Consider the following 21687-nt stretch of genomic DNA (forward strand, 5'->3'; position numbering starts at 1 on the left):
GGAGACTTTGAACTGTGTGGTTTTGATGTTGCATTAGTCTTACTTTTATTGAAGCTGCTAAAATCACAATTTCTTGGTAGGACGAGGTGGTGTAACCCCAAAAATGTAAGGATTATAATCCTCACCTTGAGAAAGAACCTTCAGCTTTTGATGCTGGAAGTTAGAGATTGTGGAAGATGAAGGGGTCTACCTGGATAAAATAGGTTTGCAAAGTTATACCCCTTGTCTTTAGGAAATTCAAAATAGAGGGGCAACAACATCAGTTCCACTGTCTCCCTTTTAGGTTAGCCACTCCTCCCTGAAGTTTTTCTGTTTCTAGTAAAAAAAAAACACACTAAAGTAAATTTTAGGGCACTCTTCATGTGCGGATGATCCCGACACATGTGGGGATGCTATGTAGAGGTAGGAGAGTGTTTAAATGCTTGGGTGTAAATAATATTTGACACTTTTTTCACATACATAGGAGAAAAAAAGTCCCCTGTGTGATACCTTTTTGGTGACAGGTTCTCTGTAATTAGAAACAGGGGTCTTTTATAGGCCTCAGTACAGCAACGTAAAATATCTAAGACTAAGAGCTTGTCTCCATGGGCAGCAAACAGGACTTTTTTTTCAACCCCAAGTCAATTTGATTTTGCATGAAGGTCCAGTTTAATTGTTTATTCCCATGCTTGGATGTAGGGTGGAGGAAGACAAGTGTCTGAGTCTTGAATTGATAGAGTGTGCTGATGAGGTGACAATGATGAAAAAAACTTCTCAAGGCGGTGGTATCTCAAAATAGTTTATCATTGTGTGGTATTGAGCAGAGGTAATGTGAGGGTTGGAGTAGACACCAAACTCCCAAATGTGAACAAAATTGTGTCTGAAGATGTGAGTGTGAGTGGAGGTCACCTTCTGAGGCAAAGCGGAAAGCTCTGAAGAAGACTAGAAACTTGGCATCTGACTATTTCAAAGTGAAGGTGGGCTACCTCAGGATCAGGTTGAGTGGGGCTCACCTTAGAGGTTCGGAAAAGCTTGCATGAAACTGCACATGTAGGACTGATCAGAGGGTGTTGTTTAAGTTCTTACTGAAGCTCTGTGGAGATCCACAGCAGTTCCCATAGTGTCAGGGATGTGAAATCTTGTTCAAGTTGAAGCCATGGCTTATGGGATTGGGAAGTGCACCAATTGAAGACTTTTGTCAGGTGGAATGCACGGTAGGACCTGATGGGGTCAGGGAAACAAAAGCCTGCACTATGTTTGTGCACCAGTGGAAGACTTGTCAGGTGGGATGCATGGTAGAACCTGATGGGGTCAGGGAAATAAAAGCCTGCACTATGTTCATGCACCAATTGAAGACTCTTGTCAGGTGGAATGCATGGTAGAGCCGGAGGGGTCAGGGAAATAAAAGCCTGCACTATGTTCGTGCACCAATTGAACACTCTTGTCAGGGGGAATGCATGGTAGGGCCTGATGGGGTCAGGGAAACAAAAGCCTCTACTATGTTTGCATAAACTGAGAGCATGAAATTTGATTCTTGCTTCTTTTGGGCCCATGCAAAGCATAGAAAGGCCATGCGCAAGTCCCTGAGGCCATGTGGTGGTAAGGAAATTGCAAGCATTTGGAAAAGATACAGTATGTTAACCTCTGTAAAACGTTTAATTTGAAGATACTGTTTTGACCAAACCATGAATGTGCTTGCTGCCTCTTGACAAGCTCACTGTTAATATTCTGTAAAATGGGTCTTTGAAAGAGGTTTGAATGACTTGAAGGCAACGATGAGCTCAGATGGGTTTGGAAATGAGTCAGGACTTACCTGAGCTATCTTGCCTGGAAGCTGTCAAAGACAACGGCCAGTTAATATGCGGTGGAGGTATTCTCTGCCTTGCAGCTGCACTTTTGCAAGGGTATGTATATGTTTGACTGCAAGGCAGGGAATGCATTATCCTCCTATGATTGGCTGTTGGCTTTGACAGCTTCTGAATGGAATAGTTCAGGTCAGTTTGGCCTTGTCATTAAAAGTACCATTTCAGTCTTTGCAGATGACACCAAGCTGTGCAGTGGAATAACGTCCTTACAGGATGTCTTCAGCTTACAAGCCGACCTCAATGCACTGTATAATTGGGCAACTATGTGGCAAATGAGATTTAATGTTTATAAATGTAAGGTTATGCACTTGGGGGCTAAGAATATGCATGCATCATACATACTAGGGGGGGTACAACTGGGGGAATCAATGGTGGAGGATCTGGGGGTTCTGGTAGATCACAAGCTTAATAATGGCATGCAATGCCAAGCTGCGGTTTCTAAAGCGAGAAAAATCCTCTCTTGTATTAAAAGAGGTATAGACTCCAGAGAGAGAGATATCATATTACCCCGGTACAAATCATTAGTAAGACCTCATCTGGAATATGCAGTTCAGTTTTGGGCACCAATTCACAAAGAGAACATTGGGGAACTGGAGAAAGTACAGAGAAGGGCAACCAAACTGATAAGAGGCATGGAGGAGCTCAGCTATGAGGAAAGATTAGAGGAACTGAATTTATTCTCTCTTGAGAAGAGGAGATTAAGGGGCAATATGATCAACATGTATAAATACATCAGTGGTTCATATAGTGAACTGGGTGTAGAGCTATTCACCCTGAGGTTATCACAGAGGACAAGGGGCACTCTTTACATCTGGAGGAAAAGAAATTTAATCTCCAAACACGGAAAGGTTTCTTCACAGTAAGAGCTGTGAAAATGTGGAATAGACTCCCTCAAGAGTTGGTTCTGGCCAGCTCAGTGGATTGTTTTAAAAAAGTCCTGGATTCTTTATTGGATACACAGAATATAATTGGTTACTAACATTTATAGGTAAAGTTGATCCAGGGAATATCCGATTGCCTCTCGGGGATCAGGAACGAATGTTTTCCCTGCAGGAGCAAATTGGATCGTGCTTTGCTGGGGGGTTGCCGTCCTCTGGATCAGCTGTGGGTGTAGGTTTGTGTATATACGATTGTTTTTATATATATATATATATATATATATATACAGGCAGTCCCCGAGTTAAGTACATTCGGCTTACGTAATACTCATACTTACGTACACTTCCCTCGGGACCGGAAGTCAAGCTGTCAGCATTCTTGTGCAGCAAGCTGATAAGAGACTAGCTGATAAGAGACATCAGAGAGACATAAGAGACAGAGACATCCATTGCTCGTTACTTGTGGGGCTAGCAGTGTCTGCCCACTATCTCCAAAGTGATTTAAGACTGTCTGTCTGCACCTCCGGGGAGAGGAAAGGAGAGGCTGTCAGGCTGCTCACTGAAGTGATCCTCCGTCTGTGCAGGGGGGAGGGGGCAGCGTGTGCTGTGTAAAGGAGAGCAGAGTTCTCTCATACAGTACATTACAGTACAGTGTAGTTTAGCCAAGATAGTTTAAAGTTGTACTCTACACTGTACAAGAGTTTACAGTATAATATTTGAATGTTGAATTTGATGTTTAAACATTTACATGCACATAAAAGTTAAATATGTTAAGGCAAACATGTGTCCAAGCTGCAGTTCTTATGCAAAACACCAGTTTAGAGCCTCTTGAGGTTTTACTGCTTTCTGTAACCTTATTACAAAAACGTAATCTAATATCCTGTCGTTTGGTTAGTAGTTAGTGCTTATAAAAGTGCCTGATTCAACTTATGAACAAATTCGACTTATGAACAAACCTACAGTCCCTATCTTGTACGTAACCCGGGGACTGCCTGTATATATATATTTTATTGGTTGAACTAGGTCTTTTTTTCAACCAGACTGACTACGTAACTATGTGTCTGAACCTGCCTGAGCGGATCCCTACTTGGAGGTGAGTCAGACGACTTAAATTGTAATGAGATCAGTAACAGGTCAACAATGCATTGGCTATGGCCTGTGGGGTAGTGTAGGTGTGGCTTTAGGCGTGTGATATATGGGGTCATTGGTGTCCCAGAGGTAGGTGCGGGGGATGCGGTCCGCACCGGGTGACACCGACTGCACGGGGTGACACTGGACCCGCTCCACGAAAAGGTAAGTTGTAAAGCAAGCTGACAATCCCCGCAGGATGGATCGGATCCATCCCGCGGGGATCATTGGCTTTCTTTACAACTTACCTCTTCCTGGAACGGGTCAGGTGTCACCCCGCATAGGTTGCATGCCGGGGATTGTCGGCATGCAACCTATATGGGGTGACACCGGTGTAGTGGTAAGATGTGTCTCCCATGTCGATATGTCCCCCCTGAAGCAACTGCACTTGTCCCGGTTTAAACCGGGACATGCTTGGTTGCTTCAGTGGGACATATCTACATGAGAGACACATCTACACCAAGAAAAGGTAAGTTGTAAACAAAGTTGACGATTCCCACAGGATGGATCGGATCTGCGGACTGAGCATAATGGATCGGAGTCCAATCCATTATGCTCAATCCGTGGATCTGATCCATTCTGCGGGGATCGTCGGAGGGGGTGTCACCAAGTGTTACCGCACCCGGTGACACCAACCCTAGGGATGCCTCTGTATGGGGTGTACGTTTTGGATGTAAGTAACCTCAGCCTGTGCAAACCTCCTAACAGAGATGTAATCCTAGGGGAAACATTATACTTGTGTGGGACCAGCAGTATGCCCAGGACTAATATACACCGGTTTGTACTGCTATTCCTCGACACGCAAGTCAGCGTGAGTACAAAAGCAACTCAGAATCCCCCAACTCATATGTCCCCCCATTATTCGTGTACAAAATCAGTGTGCGTGCGACCACGTGATGCCGCTCCGGCCATATTACTACTCTTTAGTGAAGCCTCCTAGAGGGAGGGAGTCTGTCATTGGCTGTCTGCACTGTCTGGCTTTCCGTCACATGACCAGTCACATGAATCTGCCTGTCAGAACATCAACATGGCGACCCATCTTTCCTGCGGGCGGGTGAACATGAACGTTCTGCGGGAGGCGATGCGGATTGAACTGCGGGAGTTCCTGGATAAGTGTGCCGGCAGTAAGGTGAGGGCGGATTTGTCTTTAGGGACGAGACACAAGTGTGCTGTCGGTGTGTCTGCCTCCATACTAAGGCCCGTTCTGCTGTAGCTAATATGGCCTACTTTGTTCTATGGACTCATACTAATCTGAGTTTAATTGACTGAGATGTTGCCAACAAAAACTCTTTCTTTTCTTAATTTCAGATATGTGAAATGTTTATGGGCTACATTTTTTTTGTCAATCAGCAGGTGAATGGGGAAGTTCAGCCACTTGCCCTCCAGAGGATTTTCCCCCCTTCCTGACCAGGCCATTTTTTGCATTACGGTGCTGCGTTAATTTATCTGACAATTGCGCAGTCATGCAACACTGCACCTAAATGAAATTTATGTCCTTTCCCCCCCCCCCCTGAATTGAGCTTTCTTTCGGTAGTATTTGATCGGCTGTGCGTTTTATTTTTTGCGCTATAAAAAAAGACCAGCAATTTTGAGAAAAAAAAACAGTATTTTTGACTTTTTAAACGTGTCCAATAAAATGTTTTTTAAAAATCTAATTTCTTCATAAATTTAGGCCAAAATGTATTCTGCTACATGTCTTTGCTAAAAAAAAAAATCCCAATATGTGTAAAATAACTGGTTTACGTAAAAGTTATAGCGTTTACAAATATATATACTGGGCTTTTTTTTTCTTTACTAGTAATGGCGGTGATCAGTGACTTATAGCAGGACTGCGGCGGCCATTCTGACACTGGTTGGGGAACTGACTTGGTGTCACTGACCTACACAGTGACACCAATACAGTTGTCAGTGCTAATAAAAAGCACAGACACTGTACTAATGGCACTGGGCAGGAAGGGGTTAACATGTGGGACGATCAAAGGGTTAACTGTGTGTTTGTGCTCCACTGTAACCACACTGATTTGCATGGCTCTGCTATGCAAAGCCATGCATAGCAGTGTGCAGGAGCTGAAAGGGGAGAGATCTGTGTTGTTTTACTTACAGTTCTCTCCCTCCGTCAGTAATTCTTGGCGATCACCGGGTGCCGGTGAGTAATCACCGGCCAGGACCCAGTAATTGACAGCCAAGGCAGTGAATAGTGGTGCGGGTAGGGCACTCATGCGCGCCTCCTGCCCAGACATGCAAAATCACGTGTGTGTATATATACGTGATCTTGCGCACCCCTTCCGCCCTGTAGGAGTATATCTTGTATAGGGTGGCAGGAAATCAGTTGAAGTGGACATGCACTGCATCTGAGGAAAACAAACCAAAAATGCTATTTAATTCATTTTTTAATATTCAAACCAAACTCTCTCCATCCATCCATGTCTCCATGCTTTTATTTTGCTGAGAAATCACTTAGAAAAGAACCCTCTAGCATTTCTGGCCAGGCCATCTTGAGTAAGGGCAGATGATTCATGTAGTATTTACTTCCTGGAATCCATCCATCCTTCACTCAGGCATGCAGGTAGGAGGGAGTGCTTAGCTGAGAAACCCCTCCTCCCCTACTGAAGACTCCTGGAATGTATGGCCTCATTTGCCTAGGCATGGAAACCACCAAGTAATGGAAGAAATGGGGGAAAAATGAAAACAAGGAAATATGAGATACTTTCCGATGTATTTACTAATGCTAGCAGCATAAAGATTAAAAATAGTCCTTATGTTGATAGCGAGAGTGAAATTCTGCTTTAAGATGCATACTGTTTGCCATTGGACTCCTTTCCCAACTACGTAGATGTTAAAGTGGTTGTAAACCTTTCCATATACCCAGTAAAGTGACTGGACTCAGGTGATACACAGAGATGAAACAAATCCTCCTGCATAAGCTGTACCTGTTTATCTGCAGTCTTCTCTTCTCTCCATCCATTCAAAGGCCAGAATTTATAAAGCTTGCCTGAGAGAGGCAAGAAAGAGGGTGGGGAGCTGAAATTACAGCGAGGAGCACTCTGAGAGCTGATTGGAGGGAAGGGACCCCCCCCCCCCCCTGCACACAGGAACAGAGCTGAGTCTATCAATCATAGGCTGTGTGCTGGAGCTCCCTCCTCGTCACCTTTTCCTTTCTTGATGTGAGGAAAACTTATGAGTAACTCATGCAGATAGCAAAGGAACGAAGCAGCTGAAAGAAAAGACACTTTGTGCTCTGGACTGAGACAAGTACATGCTGTAGAGAGATATGCTTTGTTCATATTTCATGTCTGAGGTTTACAGTCACTTTAACCCTCCAATGCCACCTCCCCCCTTTTGAGCAACTTCACAACCTTCTTTTTTCTTTTTTTTTTCAGGCTATTGTGTGGGATGAATATCTGACGGGACCTTTTGGATTAATTGCACAGTATTCACTTTTAAAGGTATTTTTCACATTTATTATTTTGTACTGCTTCTTATGACTCTCATATTTTTGCTTAATCCATCTTTATTTTTCCATTTTCAGGAACATGAAGTTGAAAAAATGTTTACACTTAAGTCCGGGCCTTTGCCAACATCTGATGTAAAAAACATCATATTTTTTGTCAGGCCTAGACTTGAACTCATGGACATTATTGCTGAGAACATTCGGAGGTTTGTGTGCTAAATTATTAATTTGCTGTCATGATGCTGGTAATTGAGTTAGCTGTAGCACATCTAAAAGGCCTAGCCCCATTTAGATACTGTATGATACCCTCTTGCTATAATTTTAAAGAAACTTGTGGAAAAACAAAATCCTGACTAACCTATTGTGTAGAAGACACACTGTGTTGTTTTATGTTTGTAGAGCCATAACTTATTTTAGTTTTTAGTTGGGTGCAGAATGGCTATAGCCCGTCAGGTTTTTTTTTTTTTTTTTTTTATCTTGATTTTCCTTGCTTGGGAAGTCAACCCTCTCGGTTTGTCCTGGCAACCATTGTCTGAAGGTATAAGTGATCTGCAACATTTTGAGTTGTCAATGAAGGAGAAGTGGAGATGAAATCTTCCAATAGGAACACTCGTTGCAGTGATCTCTGCCAATGACTTTTACCTTACTTTGGAGAGATTTACCTTTTCTTCCGTTCTCCGAGATACAACAGAAAGTAAAGTTTTGACTTATCTACTTAACTGCTTGCCTGCCACCCTATAGTAGAAGTACTGCTACAGGGTAGCAGGGCTGCGCAAAATCACGTGTATACATACGTGATTTGCATTGCTGCGTAGGGGGCACACGTGTGCCGTCCTACCGGCGCCACTATTAGCGGCTAGAGATGTCAATCACCGGGTCCCGTGCGGCAATTCGCTGCCGGCACTTGGTGATCATTGGGGAAAGCTGACAGGGGAGAGACCTGTGTGTAAACAACACAGGTCTCTCCTGTCAGCAAGGGCATACTGCTTTGTATTTCTCATAATGTAAAACACACACTGCGCACAGTTAACCCTTTGATCACCTCAAATGTTAACCCCTTCCTGCCCAGTGTCATTAGTACAGTGTCAGTGCTTTTTATTAGCACTGATCACTGTATTAGTGTCACTGCGGATGTCAGTAGCAGTCAGTTCACACCCAGTGTCAGAATGCCCGCCACAGTCCCGCTAGTATAATAAAAATTCCAGTACATATACTGCCATTTCTAGATGCTATAACGTTCACGTAAACAAATGAATTTACATGTACTGGAATTTTTTTTTTTTTTAGCAAAGGCATGTAGCAGAATGCATTTTGGCCTAAATTTATGAAGAAATTAGATTTTTAATGTTTTTATTGGATATGTTTTATAGCAAAAAGTCAAAAATATTTTTTTTCTTTTTTGCAAAATTGTTGGTCTTTTAAAAAAACGCAGAGATGATCAAATACCACCTAAAGAAAGCTCTATTTGTGGGAAAAGACATGAATTTCATTTATGTACAGCGTTGCATGACCACGCAATTGTCAGTTAAAGTAAGGCAGGGCCGTATTGCAAAAAATGGCCTAGTCAGGAAAGGGGGTAAATCCTCTGGAGGGCAGGTGGTTGAACTTCCTCATTCCTATTTGCATGCACTGAAGTTCTGGTGAAAAATCCCAGCATGTCCAGGTATATGGTATATGGGCAGTGCTTGCTTCCTGAGTTAGCCAGTTGCCGGACCTGAGTACTGTTGACTTTTTTTGCATAAAACTTTTGTAAGGGCTGCAGAAAGAATTGAAGCAATGGACATTTGTGGAATGTAAATACAGATATTGGAGAGTGTCATCTACACAGTTGTTGCGTTCGTTATGATTTATTTTATAAAGCATCTGCATCATTTTAAAATAAAAATATGGAACTAACTGCTTTGTATATGTTTAACATCTACCTTCCACTAATTTTTTTCCATAGAGAAGAAAAGGGTCGATTCCCACAACGGGACTTTCACATCTTGTTTGTGCCTCGCCGTAGCTTGCTGTGTGAACAGCGGCTGAAGGATCTTGGGGTTCTTGGCTCTTTTATCTATCGGGAAGAATATCGTCTAAATTTGATTCCTTTTGATGGAGATCTGTTGTCTATGGAATCTGAGAATGCTTTCAAGGTGATTAACTCTTTGTTATATAAGCACTACATACTGTATGAACTACTTATAAAAAAGCACAACAAAATGTGTAATGTAAAAATGCTTGCTTTGTTTTTTTTAATGTAAGCTCCGTTTGCAACCAAGCATAGTTTCCATACACAGAGGAGACCCTATTAATACCATTTGGTAAGACTGTTCCAAAGCTAGATAACTCTGGATTGCCCAGACTAATTTTGCTTTAAAGGATAAGTTCACCTTTGGGAACATGTTACATATTGCACCTGTTTTCAGGGGGGATCATGTAACATGTTCCCGATCCTGCAGCCACCACCCACTGCCCCCCTTTCCCTATAACAGAAGTACGGGGAGAAGTTCTCCGTACTAGCTGTCACTTTTCAAAAACAGTGCGGCTGTGCCGGGCTTCGCCCACACGGCGGCATCATTCATTCACAGTTCTCTGACTGAATGGACTACAGGTCCCAATAACCTTAGCAGCTCTCGCCTTGTAGTCTTCAGTGAACTACCACGGAGCTGTGAGCGCTGTGGTAGTTAATGGATTCTTCCTGTCAAAAGTATCGGCTTGTTTTTATGGGATATACAAACAAGCAGACACATTGACAGTCTGCAGGAGACCTACATGGCATCAGCGATTTGAGATTGTTGGTGCAATGCTTTACAGGCTCCTAACACAAAAAAATAATAAATGCACGTTTTTTTTTTACCTGCAAATAAATTTTTATTACCTTTTGTGTAAAGGTGAAATTATCCCTTAATGACCTGCTGTATGACACATTACTCTGTATGTATAAATCACTGAACTGCGTACTTGTTAAGCTGTGTCATTTTAAACAGTTCAGATGAGCAAAGCCCTATTTTAAACTGATCTTGTGCACTTGTAGGGTATGTTATACTGTGTTTAGTGGTTCTTTATGTTCAGGTCGCCATCGTGGCAATATTAGATCAGTAATCAGTGATGCACCAGTATATTTTAGTACCATTGGGGTGTAAAGCTACTTCTATACAAATTAAAATTTTGGAAGTGTGTGGGTTTCCCTGCTTGATAGATGTCAATTGTTTAATCGACTTCTGTTAAAGAGACACATTGAAACATTTTTTAGCAGCTGCAGCCAATTGGATGAATACACAAATTAGTGTATTCTGATGGCAGCGGGTGCCACTGTCACAATTCAACGTTCTGGCTGGGGAAGGAGGGTTTCCTTAGGTCACCTCAGTTTGGGAACCAGGTATGGCCAGCTGAAGTTTTAGCTAAAACAAGTTAGGATAAGAATACCCATTAAAGTGTCATTAAACCCAGTGTATATTTCTTTATTTTTGTTTTCTAGATCCTAATGCAGAAGTTTTATAATATGTAACATGCCATTGCTTGTAAATAACTGATTGATCCTGTCGTTTACATGGGGTTCCCTATTGTCAGTGGCCAAGAGGGGAATATGCATGTTTGCTTTTTTTAGACCCCCACACTTCTTTACGGTATCGTTTAAATGTGTAGGTGTTTTTAGGTTGAACGTTGCACATGCTTTCAGTGCTTAGAACTAAGGATTCTCTGGCAATATGATCAATGGAATACAGGACCATGTCTTAGAGTTGTACTGTTATCATATTTTGCAATAGTAACATTCATAGTTTTATTATTTTACATATAACAGCTAGGAGCAGCATTGGGCAAAAACATCTGAACCACACCGAAGAGCAGTGTAAATGATATCCATTAACTTATAATCTGTTTAGCAAATCCACATGGAACAATTGCTGGCAAAATATTTATTTTTATGATGCTCCATAACACTATGATTTATTCTTACTTTACCAGGAATGTTGCTTGGAAAATGACCAGACCACTCTTTATCATGCAGCTAAAGGGCTCACCACTCTGCAGGCATTATATGGAACCATTCCACAAATCTGTGGGAAAGGAGAGTGTGCCAGAGTAAGTCTTAGCCAGACGTTCACATTGGTAGGGTTTATTCACACAGACGATGTTTAATTGGGCTATACTCGTGTATAGAGTGTGGAAGGACAACCTGAAGAATGAACATCATCCTTTTTTTTTTTTTTTTTTTAAGTGGGGAATTGACCTTCCTGTGCACATAGATAAGGATAGTACTACAAGTATTTAAAGGATAAGTTCACCTTTGGGAACATGTTACATGTTCCATCCGTTTTTTAGGGTGGAATATGTAACATGTTCACATAGCTGCAGCCGCTCCTGCCGCCCCCCCCTCCCTCTGACAAATAATACGGGGAGAAGTTGCCCTGTATTATCAGTTTTGAAAACAGCGCGGCTGTGCGGGGCTCCACCCACACGGCTGTATCATTCATTCACAGACTTCCGTGAATGTATGAACTGCCAAGTCCTGTTAGCCGTCTTAGAGTTTTCAATGAACTACCACGGTGCTGTGGAGCATCAAGGTAGTTCATTGAAGCTTAATGTCATAATATCTGTTTGGCAGTACATCCCATACAGCAAGCAGAAATTCTGACAGGTCTGAAGGAGACCTGCATGGCATCAGCGATCTAGTGATGGCTAGTGCAATGCTTTCAGGCTCCTTTTGGGCAAAAATAAGAAATGCATTTTTTTTTTTTTTTTTTGTTGCTTTTTTTTTTTACCTGCAAAAAAAGTGCATTTATTATTTTTGCCCAAATGGTGAACTTATCCTTTTTAATCTTTCGAGGCCTGCTTTTTTTTATTTTGCTTTTGTTTTCCATATTGTCTTTGTATGTGGCAGTACTGTTCTCTGCAGACACCAACAGCATTTTTACTATCCTTTAACCATTATCTCTTTCAGCAAAACAGCAACAGAGGAGAGCTAGACTGAATGTCGGTAGTGTGTGCTTAACTGGAAGATTATTTAAAAATAAAAAAAAATAAAAAAAAAAAAAAAAATATATATATATATATATATATATATATATATATATATATATATATATATATATATATATATATATATATATATTTATTTATTTATTTTATTTTTTTTAAACAAAAAAAAATGTTGCAGCTTACTATTCTCTAGATGAGTTACTTGCATTAGTTTCTTTTTCTTTGTTTATTTTTCCTGATAAACCTGCAAATAATGCTCTGCCTGTCCCTGGCTTTGCTCACCCCTCTATGGTGGGTTCATGGTTGGATGATTGGAGTAGTAGTGTACAAAAGAAATGAATTGGTTTTTCTTCCAGTTTACCTCTCAGGAAGTGAAAAGGATACTACATTTCTGGCAGGTATCATTTTTTTTTCTAAGCTTTAAAACTAAATTAAACACCACAAATAAGCTGGTAAGCTGCAAACACGTGTCTCAGTGTGCCTTTGGGGCACACTGGTTTCTAGTCTGGAGGTTGGGCAATTTATCTATTTGGATAGAATCTGGACAAAAGTAAAAAAAGAAAAACTTGTGCTCCATGAAAGCTACTCTAACATAGAAACTGGAGTGGTTTGAGACATGGCATGAACATGGTAAAAAATATATAAACATCGAGTTCTTAGTTCACTACAAAGTCTCTGAGATGAATACAGGATTTAAAACCAATGCTTCTTTCAGTACCTGCAACTGTGCCAGGCTTTGACTACTTAGTCAAAGCTCTGCAAGCAGACATACTGTATGCTGACACCCCCTCTACTTAATGGTGTAGTCACTGTAGAGACCAAGTGTGGTCTCCTTTCCACTACATTAAAAAACTTTGGTGCATTAGGTTGTGAAGAGGATGGGATATAAAACTAGGATCACTGCTGGTTGCGGAATGCTCAGATATCTGATCTCTTATCCTTATAATATCTATATCTCTCCTCTCACCTAAAAACTCACCCAGCAATTCATTTTGAGTCAGTGCTACTACACTCAAAAATTACATCATCGAGGGCTTCAAGACTCCATTGTGCGAGATATAACCTGGCACCCTGATACACATGCTTCTAGAAGTACCTCAACCACTCCAATATTGGAAGTGTATTATCAACATTATGTGTTTTACACCACTTATTTGATTCCAAAATTTACATCCTGGTCTTATTAGATGAAGAAAATGACACTCCCCACACCTATACGATTACTTGTATGTTATTAATTGCTAGAGAACTTCTGACCCAGAAGCAGATCTCCTTAGAGCCTTGTACTCCCAGTCAGTAGTAACAGTCTGTTGTTAATGTACCACATAGAGACAAACAAAAAACATAGCAGCACAGAGGTTGCTCAAATGCCTTGAGAGAATTGGTTGGGTAGCACAGGCCTGATTCCCCCTTCCAACCACAACTACCTTTGCATAGTATTTGGAACAGATGGTTAGGCATTTTAATTAGTTATGCCTTTTGAAAAGGTTCCTCTAGATAAAGATTGGTTATGCTTTATTTAAGTTTGATTAAACTACTGCTCTCGTTCACCAGCAGGATTTCTTTATAATTAAGTGGTCTTCTTGCAGCATGTTGCAAACATGATGATCAGAATGAAGCGAGAACTGGGAGGGAGCCACAACCAGATAACTCCAGTGTTTGACACTCTCTTGCTGCTTGATCGCAATGTGGACTTACTGACACCTCTGGCAACACAGCTTACTTATGAAGGCCTTATTGATGAAGTGTATGGCATCCTTAATAGTAAGTGTCATCCCTACTCTGAGAACTTGAATGAAAGACTGGATTGTGTAATTACCTCATGTGTGATTTCCAGCTAAGCCCGTGTGCAGGAGAACTGATCCCCAACCCAAAGAGTGCTCAGGATGGGAATGGAGCTGTTGTTCTGCAGACAGCCTCAGGGCATATAAAATGACAGTTGAGCATGTGTACAGAGAGCTGCTCTTAAACTTATGCAGGCCACACATGGGTCGAATTCTGAATGAATTTTCTTTACAAAATTTCTGATTTTCTAATCTGATGGTGCCACCATTGATTTTGAAATTCAACCAACCAAGCTTTTAAATTCACCTCGTGTTGCTACAGAAAAAAAATTTCATGGCCAAGAATTTTCTTTTCTTTCCAGGTACAGCTTACGCTTGTTTCTTTTTTGATTATATTTCTCGCACGATTCTCCCATCATTGATTTAGAAATCAGTTAATTTTTCAAAACATTTCCAACATGCCCGATCACTCAAATTCGATGGTTGCATGAAAATTGGCCATTTCTGTGCCCCACTAATGGTGCGAAATTCGAACGAAAATTCTTAGAAAAGATATTTGAAAGAAAATTCTTTCAGAATTCCACCCGTGTATGGCTGGCTTTAGCCTCCAGCCTATATAAACATGCTGGAGGTCAAAGCTGGCCATACACGGGTGGAATTCTCTAAGGGTGCTCTGAGGTTATCAGAAACAGTTCTCTGAACTCGGGCACAGCTGTCAATTCGCAAACCCTGCGGAGATCCAGGAGAGCAGCTCTTGATTGCTGTGTGGCCATACATTTGGTGAGGCTGTGTTCTGATCCAGTTAATCAATGCACTTTCTCAGCTGTCAATTACATAGGAGTTAGTGACTATTTAGAGAAGCAAAGGGCAACCAGTTGGGTATCTTCCTGTATCCTGATACCTGGTTAGTGACAGTAAAAACAGTGACTCTTTTCTTCACAATCTCTTCTGGTGTCCCAGGAGCCTTTTTTTTGTAGTTGGCTTATCATGACTCAGACTCTAGATTCCTACCTTAGCCATAGTGTTGTATTTGGGATAATGTTAGTAGGAAAAGGAGGGAAGAGAAGGAAAAATATGAGGGAGGACGATCCCAGAGAAAGATTAAAGTTTTTTGAGGTACAGTCAATAAACAAAACTTGTACAACCTTTGCACAGGAGAAAAGAGTGTCCCAGGGTAACAGTACAGCACAAAATACTCAACATAATCACAGAACAGCACTCTGCTTCAATATTATAATAAAGTAGTCAATGCCAGATACAAATGGCAGAGGCTGAAGGGAAGCACTGTATATTCAAGCATGCAATCACTTCTAGAATGGGATGCATTTTTATTCCTTCTTACCCTGTCCAGGTGAGTAGTAGGCTCATATCAGAAGTCTATGGAGCACCAGGTGAGTAGGCGCAAGGCCTGGAACGGCTAACCATTCCTCCCATAGCTTATTAAATTTGTTTGGGCAACCCCTGCATTGAAATAACTTTTTCTTTTTTCTAGCCTAAGTGTGTCTCCCACATGTGCAACCCATTCTTTGAGTGGGTGCTCTGTCAGACTTCCACTGTTAGAAAATAAGGCATCGGGCTTGGACCAAAGCTCTGTTGACTGCAGCTTTCTGAACGTCATTTAGTGGCAGGTCATCTAGTATACCCAAAATACAGCGAGTAGGTTCAAAAGGGACATTAATTTGAAAAATTGCATTATTGTTGGAAACAACTTCTGTCCAGTAGCGATGGAACTTTGGGCAGCGCAATAGAAATTGAATAAGGGTGCCCTCTGCACTTAGCACAAAGAGGGGATTGTAGGATACCCATTCAATGTAGTTTAAGAGGTGTGTAATGGGCTCGTAGAATAATCTATAGCTGTGGCTAGTATTATGGGAGCTGTGCAGTACTGATTCCAAAGCGTTCCTCATCCAGTGGACCTACATCTTGCTCCCACTGTTCTTTACCCTTACAAGGGTGACCTGGAGATAAACCCCTTGTGTCCTCCACTGACTGGACATAGTGAAAGATAGAATATGTGATGATTTTTACTGCAGAACAGGATTTACTGTACTCAAAAACATGAATTTGGTTGCTTTGGATTACACAGCTTTGAACCTGACATTGATGGGTATATCCAGTGAAAGTGGACTTTATGCTAACTGGCCTAAATGATATCTAGTTAACATGCACTACAGAGTAGAGTACATAACTGTATTGTACATTCAGATCAGTCCCTAACCCTCAAGGGGCGTACAATCTAAGGTCCCTAACCTACATTCATACATACACATACTAGGGTCAATTTAGACAGGATCCAGTTAACCTAACAGCATGTCTTTGGAGTGTGGGAGGAAACCCACGCAGAACATGCGCAGACTCCAGGTAGGTGGTGCCGTGGTTGGGATTTGAACCAATAACACTAGTACTGCCAGGTGGAAGTGCTAACCATTTAGCCACTATGCTATGTCGATTTACCAAAGTGGTAGGCTGTTAACCTAGCAAAAGAGAGAAAGGAAATTTGATATTGTGTGGTCTCTTGGATATGCAAGTATGTTACCAATGATTGTAGTCACCTAGCTTTGCCAGCATATTGCCAAATGTTGATGTAGTGATCAAACTTTATGGAGTGAACAGTGTAAGAATGTCCTTATGAGACCAGTATTGACGATGCAGAATCCTAATGAAATATACCCCTGTTCACACAGGCAATGTGAAATTACCTCCAGAGAAATTTGCTCCCAAGAAACAAGGTGAAGGTGGGAAGGATTTACCTACAGAGCCCAAGAAACTACTTCTAAACTCTGCAGAGGAGCTCTATGCTGAGATCAGAGACAAAAACTTTAATGCTGTCGGTTCAGTGCTCAGTAAAAAGGCCAAGATTATCTCTGCTGCTTTTGAGGTAACATCTTTGACTTTTATTTATAACATTGGAATTTAAGCATTCTGTGTGTGTGTGTATTTTATATATATATATATATATATATATATATATATATATATATATATATATATATATATATATATATATATTTTTTTTTAGGAGTCTGCAGAGCATTGCACCTGTGATCAACAGATCGCAGGTGCAATGTCAAGCTTTTGCAGACTCTCAGGCTAGCTGTCTGCCCTTACCTCATAGAGGCCAACAGTTACCTAAGAGAAGATCAATGGACTACAAGAGCGCTCATCAGTGCCCTGACAGTTCTTTGAGAACTACAAGCCATCATCAACAGTGGCTGGCAGTACTTGTAGGCATTCATTCACAGGAAAATTACATGGTCATGTGGGTGGAGCCCTGCATGGCCATGTTATTTTTAAACTGTGAAAGTGAGTGCAGGCAGAAGAGCCCCCACCTGTTGTCACAGGGAAGGTAAGGGGCTGCAGATACTGGTACATGTTCAAATGGTGAACTTATCCTTTTAATGCATTTCATTCATTTAAGTTAAAAAACAAAAAACACCTGTGTTAAACTACACCCCCCCCTCCCCCAGCCCCCCTTATACTTACGTGAGCCCAATCTTGGTAAAGTGCTGTGCCCTAGAGCAGCGACTTTCTCCCCGCTCACTTTTGCCTCACTGGACTTGGAGGCAGCAGCAGGAGCCATTGGGTGGGACCGAGCTGCACTGTGTGAGTCAATGGATGCATAGAGCCCAGCTCAGGATCAAGCCCACACGAGGTCCCCATAGCAAGCGGCTTTCTGCAGGGTCATTCGGAGGGGTGGAGGAGCCGGGAGTGCTGGTAGGGGACACCAGAAAAGGAGGAGCTGCTGCACAGAGCAGGTAAGTATGTTTTTGTTATTTTAAGAAAAACATTCGTTTACAATCACTTTCAGCTTATATCCGCTAAATACATTCCAGGTGCTATAAAAGAAATGGTAATTCATGTTTTAAAGTTAATTTTCTTTCTAAAGCAGCTACAGCTTGATTAGAAAAGCCTACTTGCCAGCAGCTGCAAAGTGGGATACTTGATCTCTGTGGGAAAGCAGTGGTGTCTTTGCTGAGTTCCGACCCACCTCATGCTGTCAGACTGAAGGCTCTGCATTGAGCAAGGTTCATACTCGCATGACAGATCTCTGCTGAGAGACTACTGCTTTCTCACAGAAAGCAAGGGTCCAATGTTGAAGCTGGTGGCAGGGGTATGGCTTTTCTACTCAAGTTGTGGGTGCTTTGTAAAAAAAAAAATATGAACTGTAAGACCTTTTTTGCTTTCATGCATCTGGCTTGTATTTAGCAGGTTTACACTGAATGTTCAACTGGGCTTTAGTCTAAAGCACTTGGTAATGTCTTTGTTGAACTGAAATATCCACCTTTTGATTTTAAAGAACATGGCTAAGGGAGCAGAAACGTTTCCAGTGCAACTATTCTGTCGTGTCTCACAGTGGAAGTGAAATTGATGCTGGCTTCCATAAAGCTACTGTATAGGTTTTGTTCAGAACTGTTTGATAAGGTGTGAATATAAAATCTGCTGTCTCGTTTTATGGAATTAGGACAGGTTACAGGCCTAAGACAACAACTGAAAACTCGCAGAAGCTGAGCGACTCCTGTATTGTGACAAAGGTTAATTTCATGGCATCCTCTAGATCAGTTCATCCTAAATACTTAGACTGAACAAAAGACATCAGTAGAATGTGCTAATGAGATTTGATGCCCTGCTGAAATTGGAGATTTAACACCTTTTAGAGTCATTATCACCCTCATGCCAAGACTTGCCCAGCACAGTCACACTGAACATTTGCAGTTACACTGGTAGCTGTAGATCATGTGTTTAAGCGCTAAAGTAATGCATTAACCCTTTCCTGGTACTTGGAGGTAAACTTTGCCATGTGATAGGCCAGTGTACTGGCAAGGATATGACCCTCTGGGTTACTAGATATGATTATAAAATTGACCCAATATTGTTTTTGTTATATGGAATGTGTCACACAGGGTTCTGAGTGTGCTGATCTGTCACACCAGGACATGCATCCTGCCTTGTAAACTGCTAATAGGTGATTTAGATTGTTATGCATATAGTGCCTCCATATTTAACCCCTATTATGGTGACCGAATATTGTGTTACCAGTGTCCGTGCGATATGTAATCTTCGTCACTAGAGCGCTTTTTGCTAACCCAGCAATGCAACTGGCATAGATGTCTGCAGGGAGTCTGATTGTGCCTACAAATCCACCCACTTTTCAATGTCTGTGGCAATAACTAGCTTTTCAGATAAGTACGGTTACAACGTATGCACCATCTGAAAACTGTTCTAGAAATAGAGAGTACTTAAATGGGAGCTTACATAATGTGAAATATGTCAATCCTTTCTTTAATTAAAGTGTTACTAAACCCAGGACCCTGCATTCACTCTATCTGGTCTCCCACAGGACATACAACATGGAAGTACAATTCTTTTAATAACTATAAACTGCTAAATATCTTTTCTAATCAGCAAAACCAACCAAAAAAAAAAAACCTGTCACCAGTCAGTACTCCTGATCATTGCCACACCAGTCATAGGATGACGCTGTAGTGAACTAGTGTGAGCATGGTTAAAAGAAAAAAAAAATTGTGGAAAAACCCCTAAAATTTTATTCAAAGCGGAACATCACCCAAAAGGGGAAATTCCGCTTGTTTGTATCCCCCCCACCTCCATTGCCGCATTTGGCACTTTTTGGGAAGGAGCATGTACCCGCGCCCACTTCCATCCAAACCCACTGCAGCGATCTGAGCAGGTTGTTTGTCCCCCCTTTCCCTCCACAGCCTTCTGGGACACTTCACAGGTCCCAGAAGACTGCAGGACCATTCACAAAGAGCAGCACTCTATGCGCAGTAGGAAAGTGACTGTGAAGCCGCAAGGTCTTGGCCGGTTTCCCTTACTTAAAGTGTTACTAAACCCAGGACCCTACATTCACTATATCTGGTCTCCCAAAGTACATAGAACATGCAAGTGAAATTATTTCAGTATTTATAAACTGCTGAATACCTTTCCTCATCAGCAGTTAGAGCAGTCTTGTGACTTCTATCAGTGTCCAGCAGAGCACATGTTAAAGCTTGTAGGAGTTTTCTTTCTGCTCTAGGAGGATGCAAACTCCTGGCCTCTGTCTGGACAGTGCTGATCGGCCCTGTGCTGATCACATGCACTCTCCCAAGAAAAAGCAAAAACCTCTCTAGCATTACACACTAAACTGAGCATGTGCAGAGTGTCTCCACAACATATGTCTTATCAGGAGATGAGAGGGAGATCCTGAAAGAAGGGGAAGATCAGAGAAGTCAGGAATAAACAGCCTTTTTACACAATGCAGAAGATTAACTCCTTATGTTCCAGAGTGAGTATAATCATGATTTACTGCATATACAGACTGATTTTACTGTTGTGGGTTTAGTAACACTTTAAGCTTGCATTTGACAAGAACATAATGAGGGCCTAAACTGGGGGCATAACTGGCAGGTTATATAAAAACTTCACAATTAAGCCATTGACAACAGGCACTGACTGTAGCTACTGCTGGATAATTTTTAGTGATTTCATTAATGGCTATATTTATTAAAAAAAAAAAAAAAGAGAGAGACCTTCTTAATGCATTTTGTCAGTACCAGAAGCTTTTCCTAGGTGTTTTCTTGGGTGACAGCTGCTTGTTAAATGAATGCTGACCAGTAAATGAAGCTATGCAATCTAATACAGTGGGGCAAAAAAGTATTTAGTCAGCCACCAATTGTGCAAGTTCTCCCACTTAAAAAGATGAGAGAGGCCTGTAATTGGCATCATAGATAGACCTCAACTATGAGAGACAAAATGAGAAAAAAAAATCCAGACAATCACATTGGCTGATTTGGAAAGAATTTATTTGCAAATTATGGTGGAAAATAAGTATTTGGTCAATATGAAAAGTTCATCTCAATACTTTGTTATATATCCTTTGTTGGCAATGACAGAGGTCAAACGTTTCCTGTAAGTCTTCACAAGGTTGGCACACACTGTTGCTGGTATGTTGGCCCATTCCTCCATGCAGATCTCCTCTAGAGCAGTGATGTTTTGGGGCTGTCACTGGGCAACACAGACTTTCAACTCCCTCCAAAGGTTTTCTATGGGGTTGAGATCTGGAGACTGGCTAGGCCACTCCAGGACCTTGAAATGCTTCTTACGAAGCCACTCCTTACGAAGCCACTCCTTCGTTGCCCGGGCGGTATGTTTGGGATCAATGTCATGTTGGAAGACCCAGCCATGTTTCATCTTCAATGCCCTTGCCGATGGAAGGAGGTTTGCACTCAAAATCTCACGATACATGGCCCCATTCATTCTGTCCTGTACATGGATCAGTCGTCCTGGTCCCTTTGCGGAGAAACTGCCCCAAAGCATGATGTTGACACCCCCATGCTTCACAGTAGGTATGGTGTTCTTTGGATGCAACTCGGCATTCTCTCTCCTCCAAACACGACAAGTTGTTTTTCTACCAAACAGCTCTATTTTGGTTTCATCTGACCATATGACATTCTCCCAATCCTCTTCTGGATCATCCAAATGCTCTCTACCAAACTTCAGACAGGCCCGGACATGTACTGGCTTAAGCAGGGGGACACGTCTGGCACTGCAGGATCTGAGTCTCTGGCGGCGTAGTGTGTTACTGATGGTAGCCTTTGTTACGTTGGTCCCAGCTCTCTGCAGGTCATTCACTAGGTCCCCCCGTG

The 21687-nt window shown here is 41.7% G+C and overlaps 1 protein-coding gene across 1 annotated transcript in view; it reads left to right on the plus strand.

Annotated features, from left to right (window-relative positions):
* Positions 1-4839: 4839 nt before the first annotated feature.
* VPS33A (VPS33A core subunit of CORVET and HOPS complexes) overlaps positions 4840-21687 on the plus strand; it is a 36765-nt gene continuing 19917 nt past the window's right edge. Inside the window, exons 1-7 of the mRNA XM_089662039.1 lie at positions 4840-4979; positions 7231-7296; positions 7380-7507; positions 9247-9436; positions 11250-11366; positions 13853-14027; positions 16732-16925. Coding sequence (XP_089518165.1) covers positions 4878-4979; positions 7231-7296; positions 7380-7507; positions 9247-9436; positions 11250-11366; positions 13853-14027; positions 16732-16925 — 972 coding nt within the window. The 5' untranslated portion in view covers positions 4840-4877. The remainder of the gene's footprint in view (positions 4980-7230; positions 7297-7379; positions 7508-9246; positions 9437-11249; positions 11367-13852; positions 14028-16731; positions 16926-21687) is intronic.

Source organism: Staurois parvus, unplaced genomic scaffold (assembly GCF_062004578.1).
Source record: "Staurois parvus isolate SC_StPar_1 unplaced genomic scaffold, SC_StPar_1.0 ptg001418l, whole genome shotgun sequence".
Lineage (NCBI taxonomy): Eukaryota > Metazoa > Chordata > Amphibia > Anura > Ranidae > Staurois > Staurois parvus.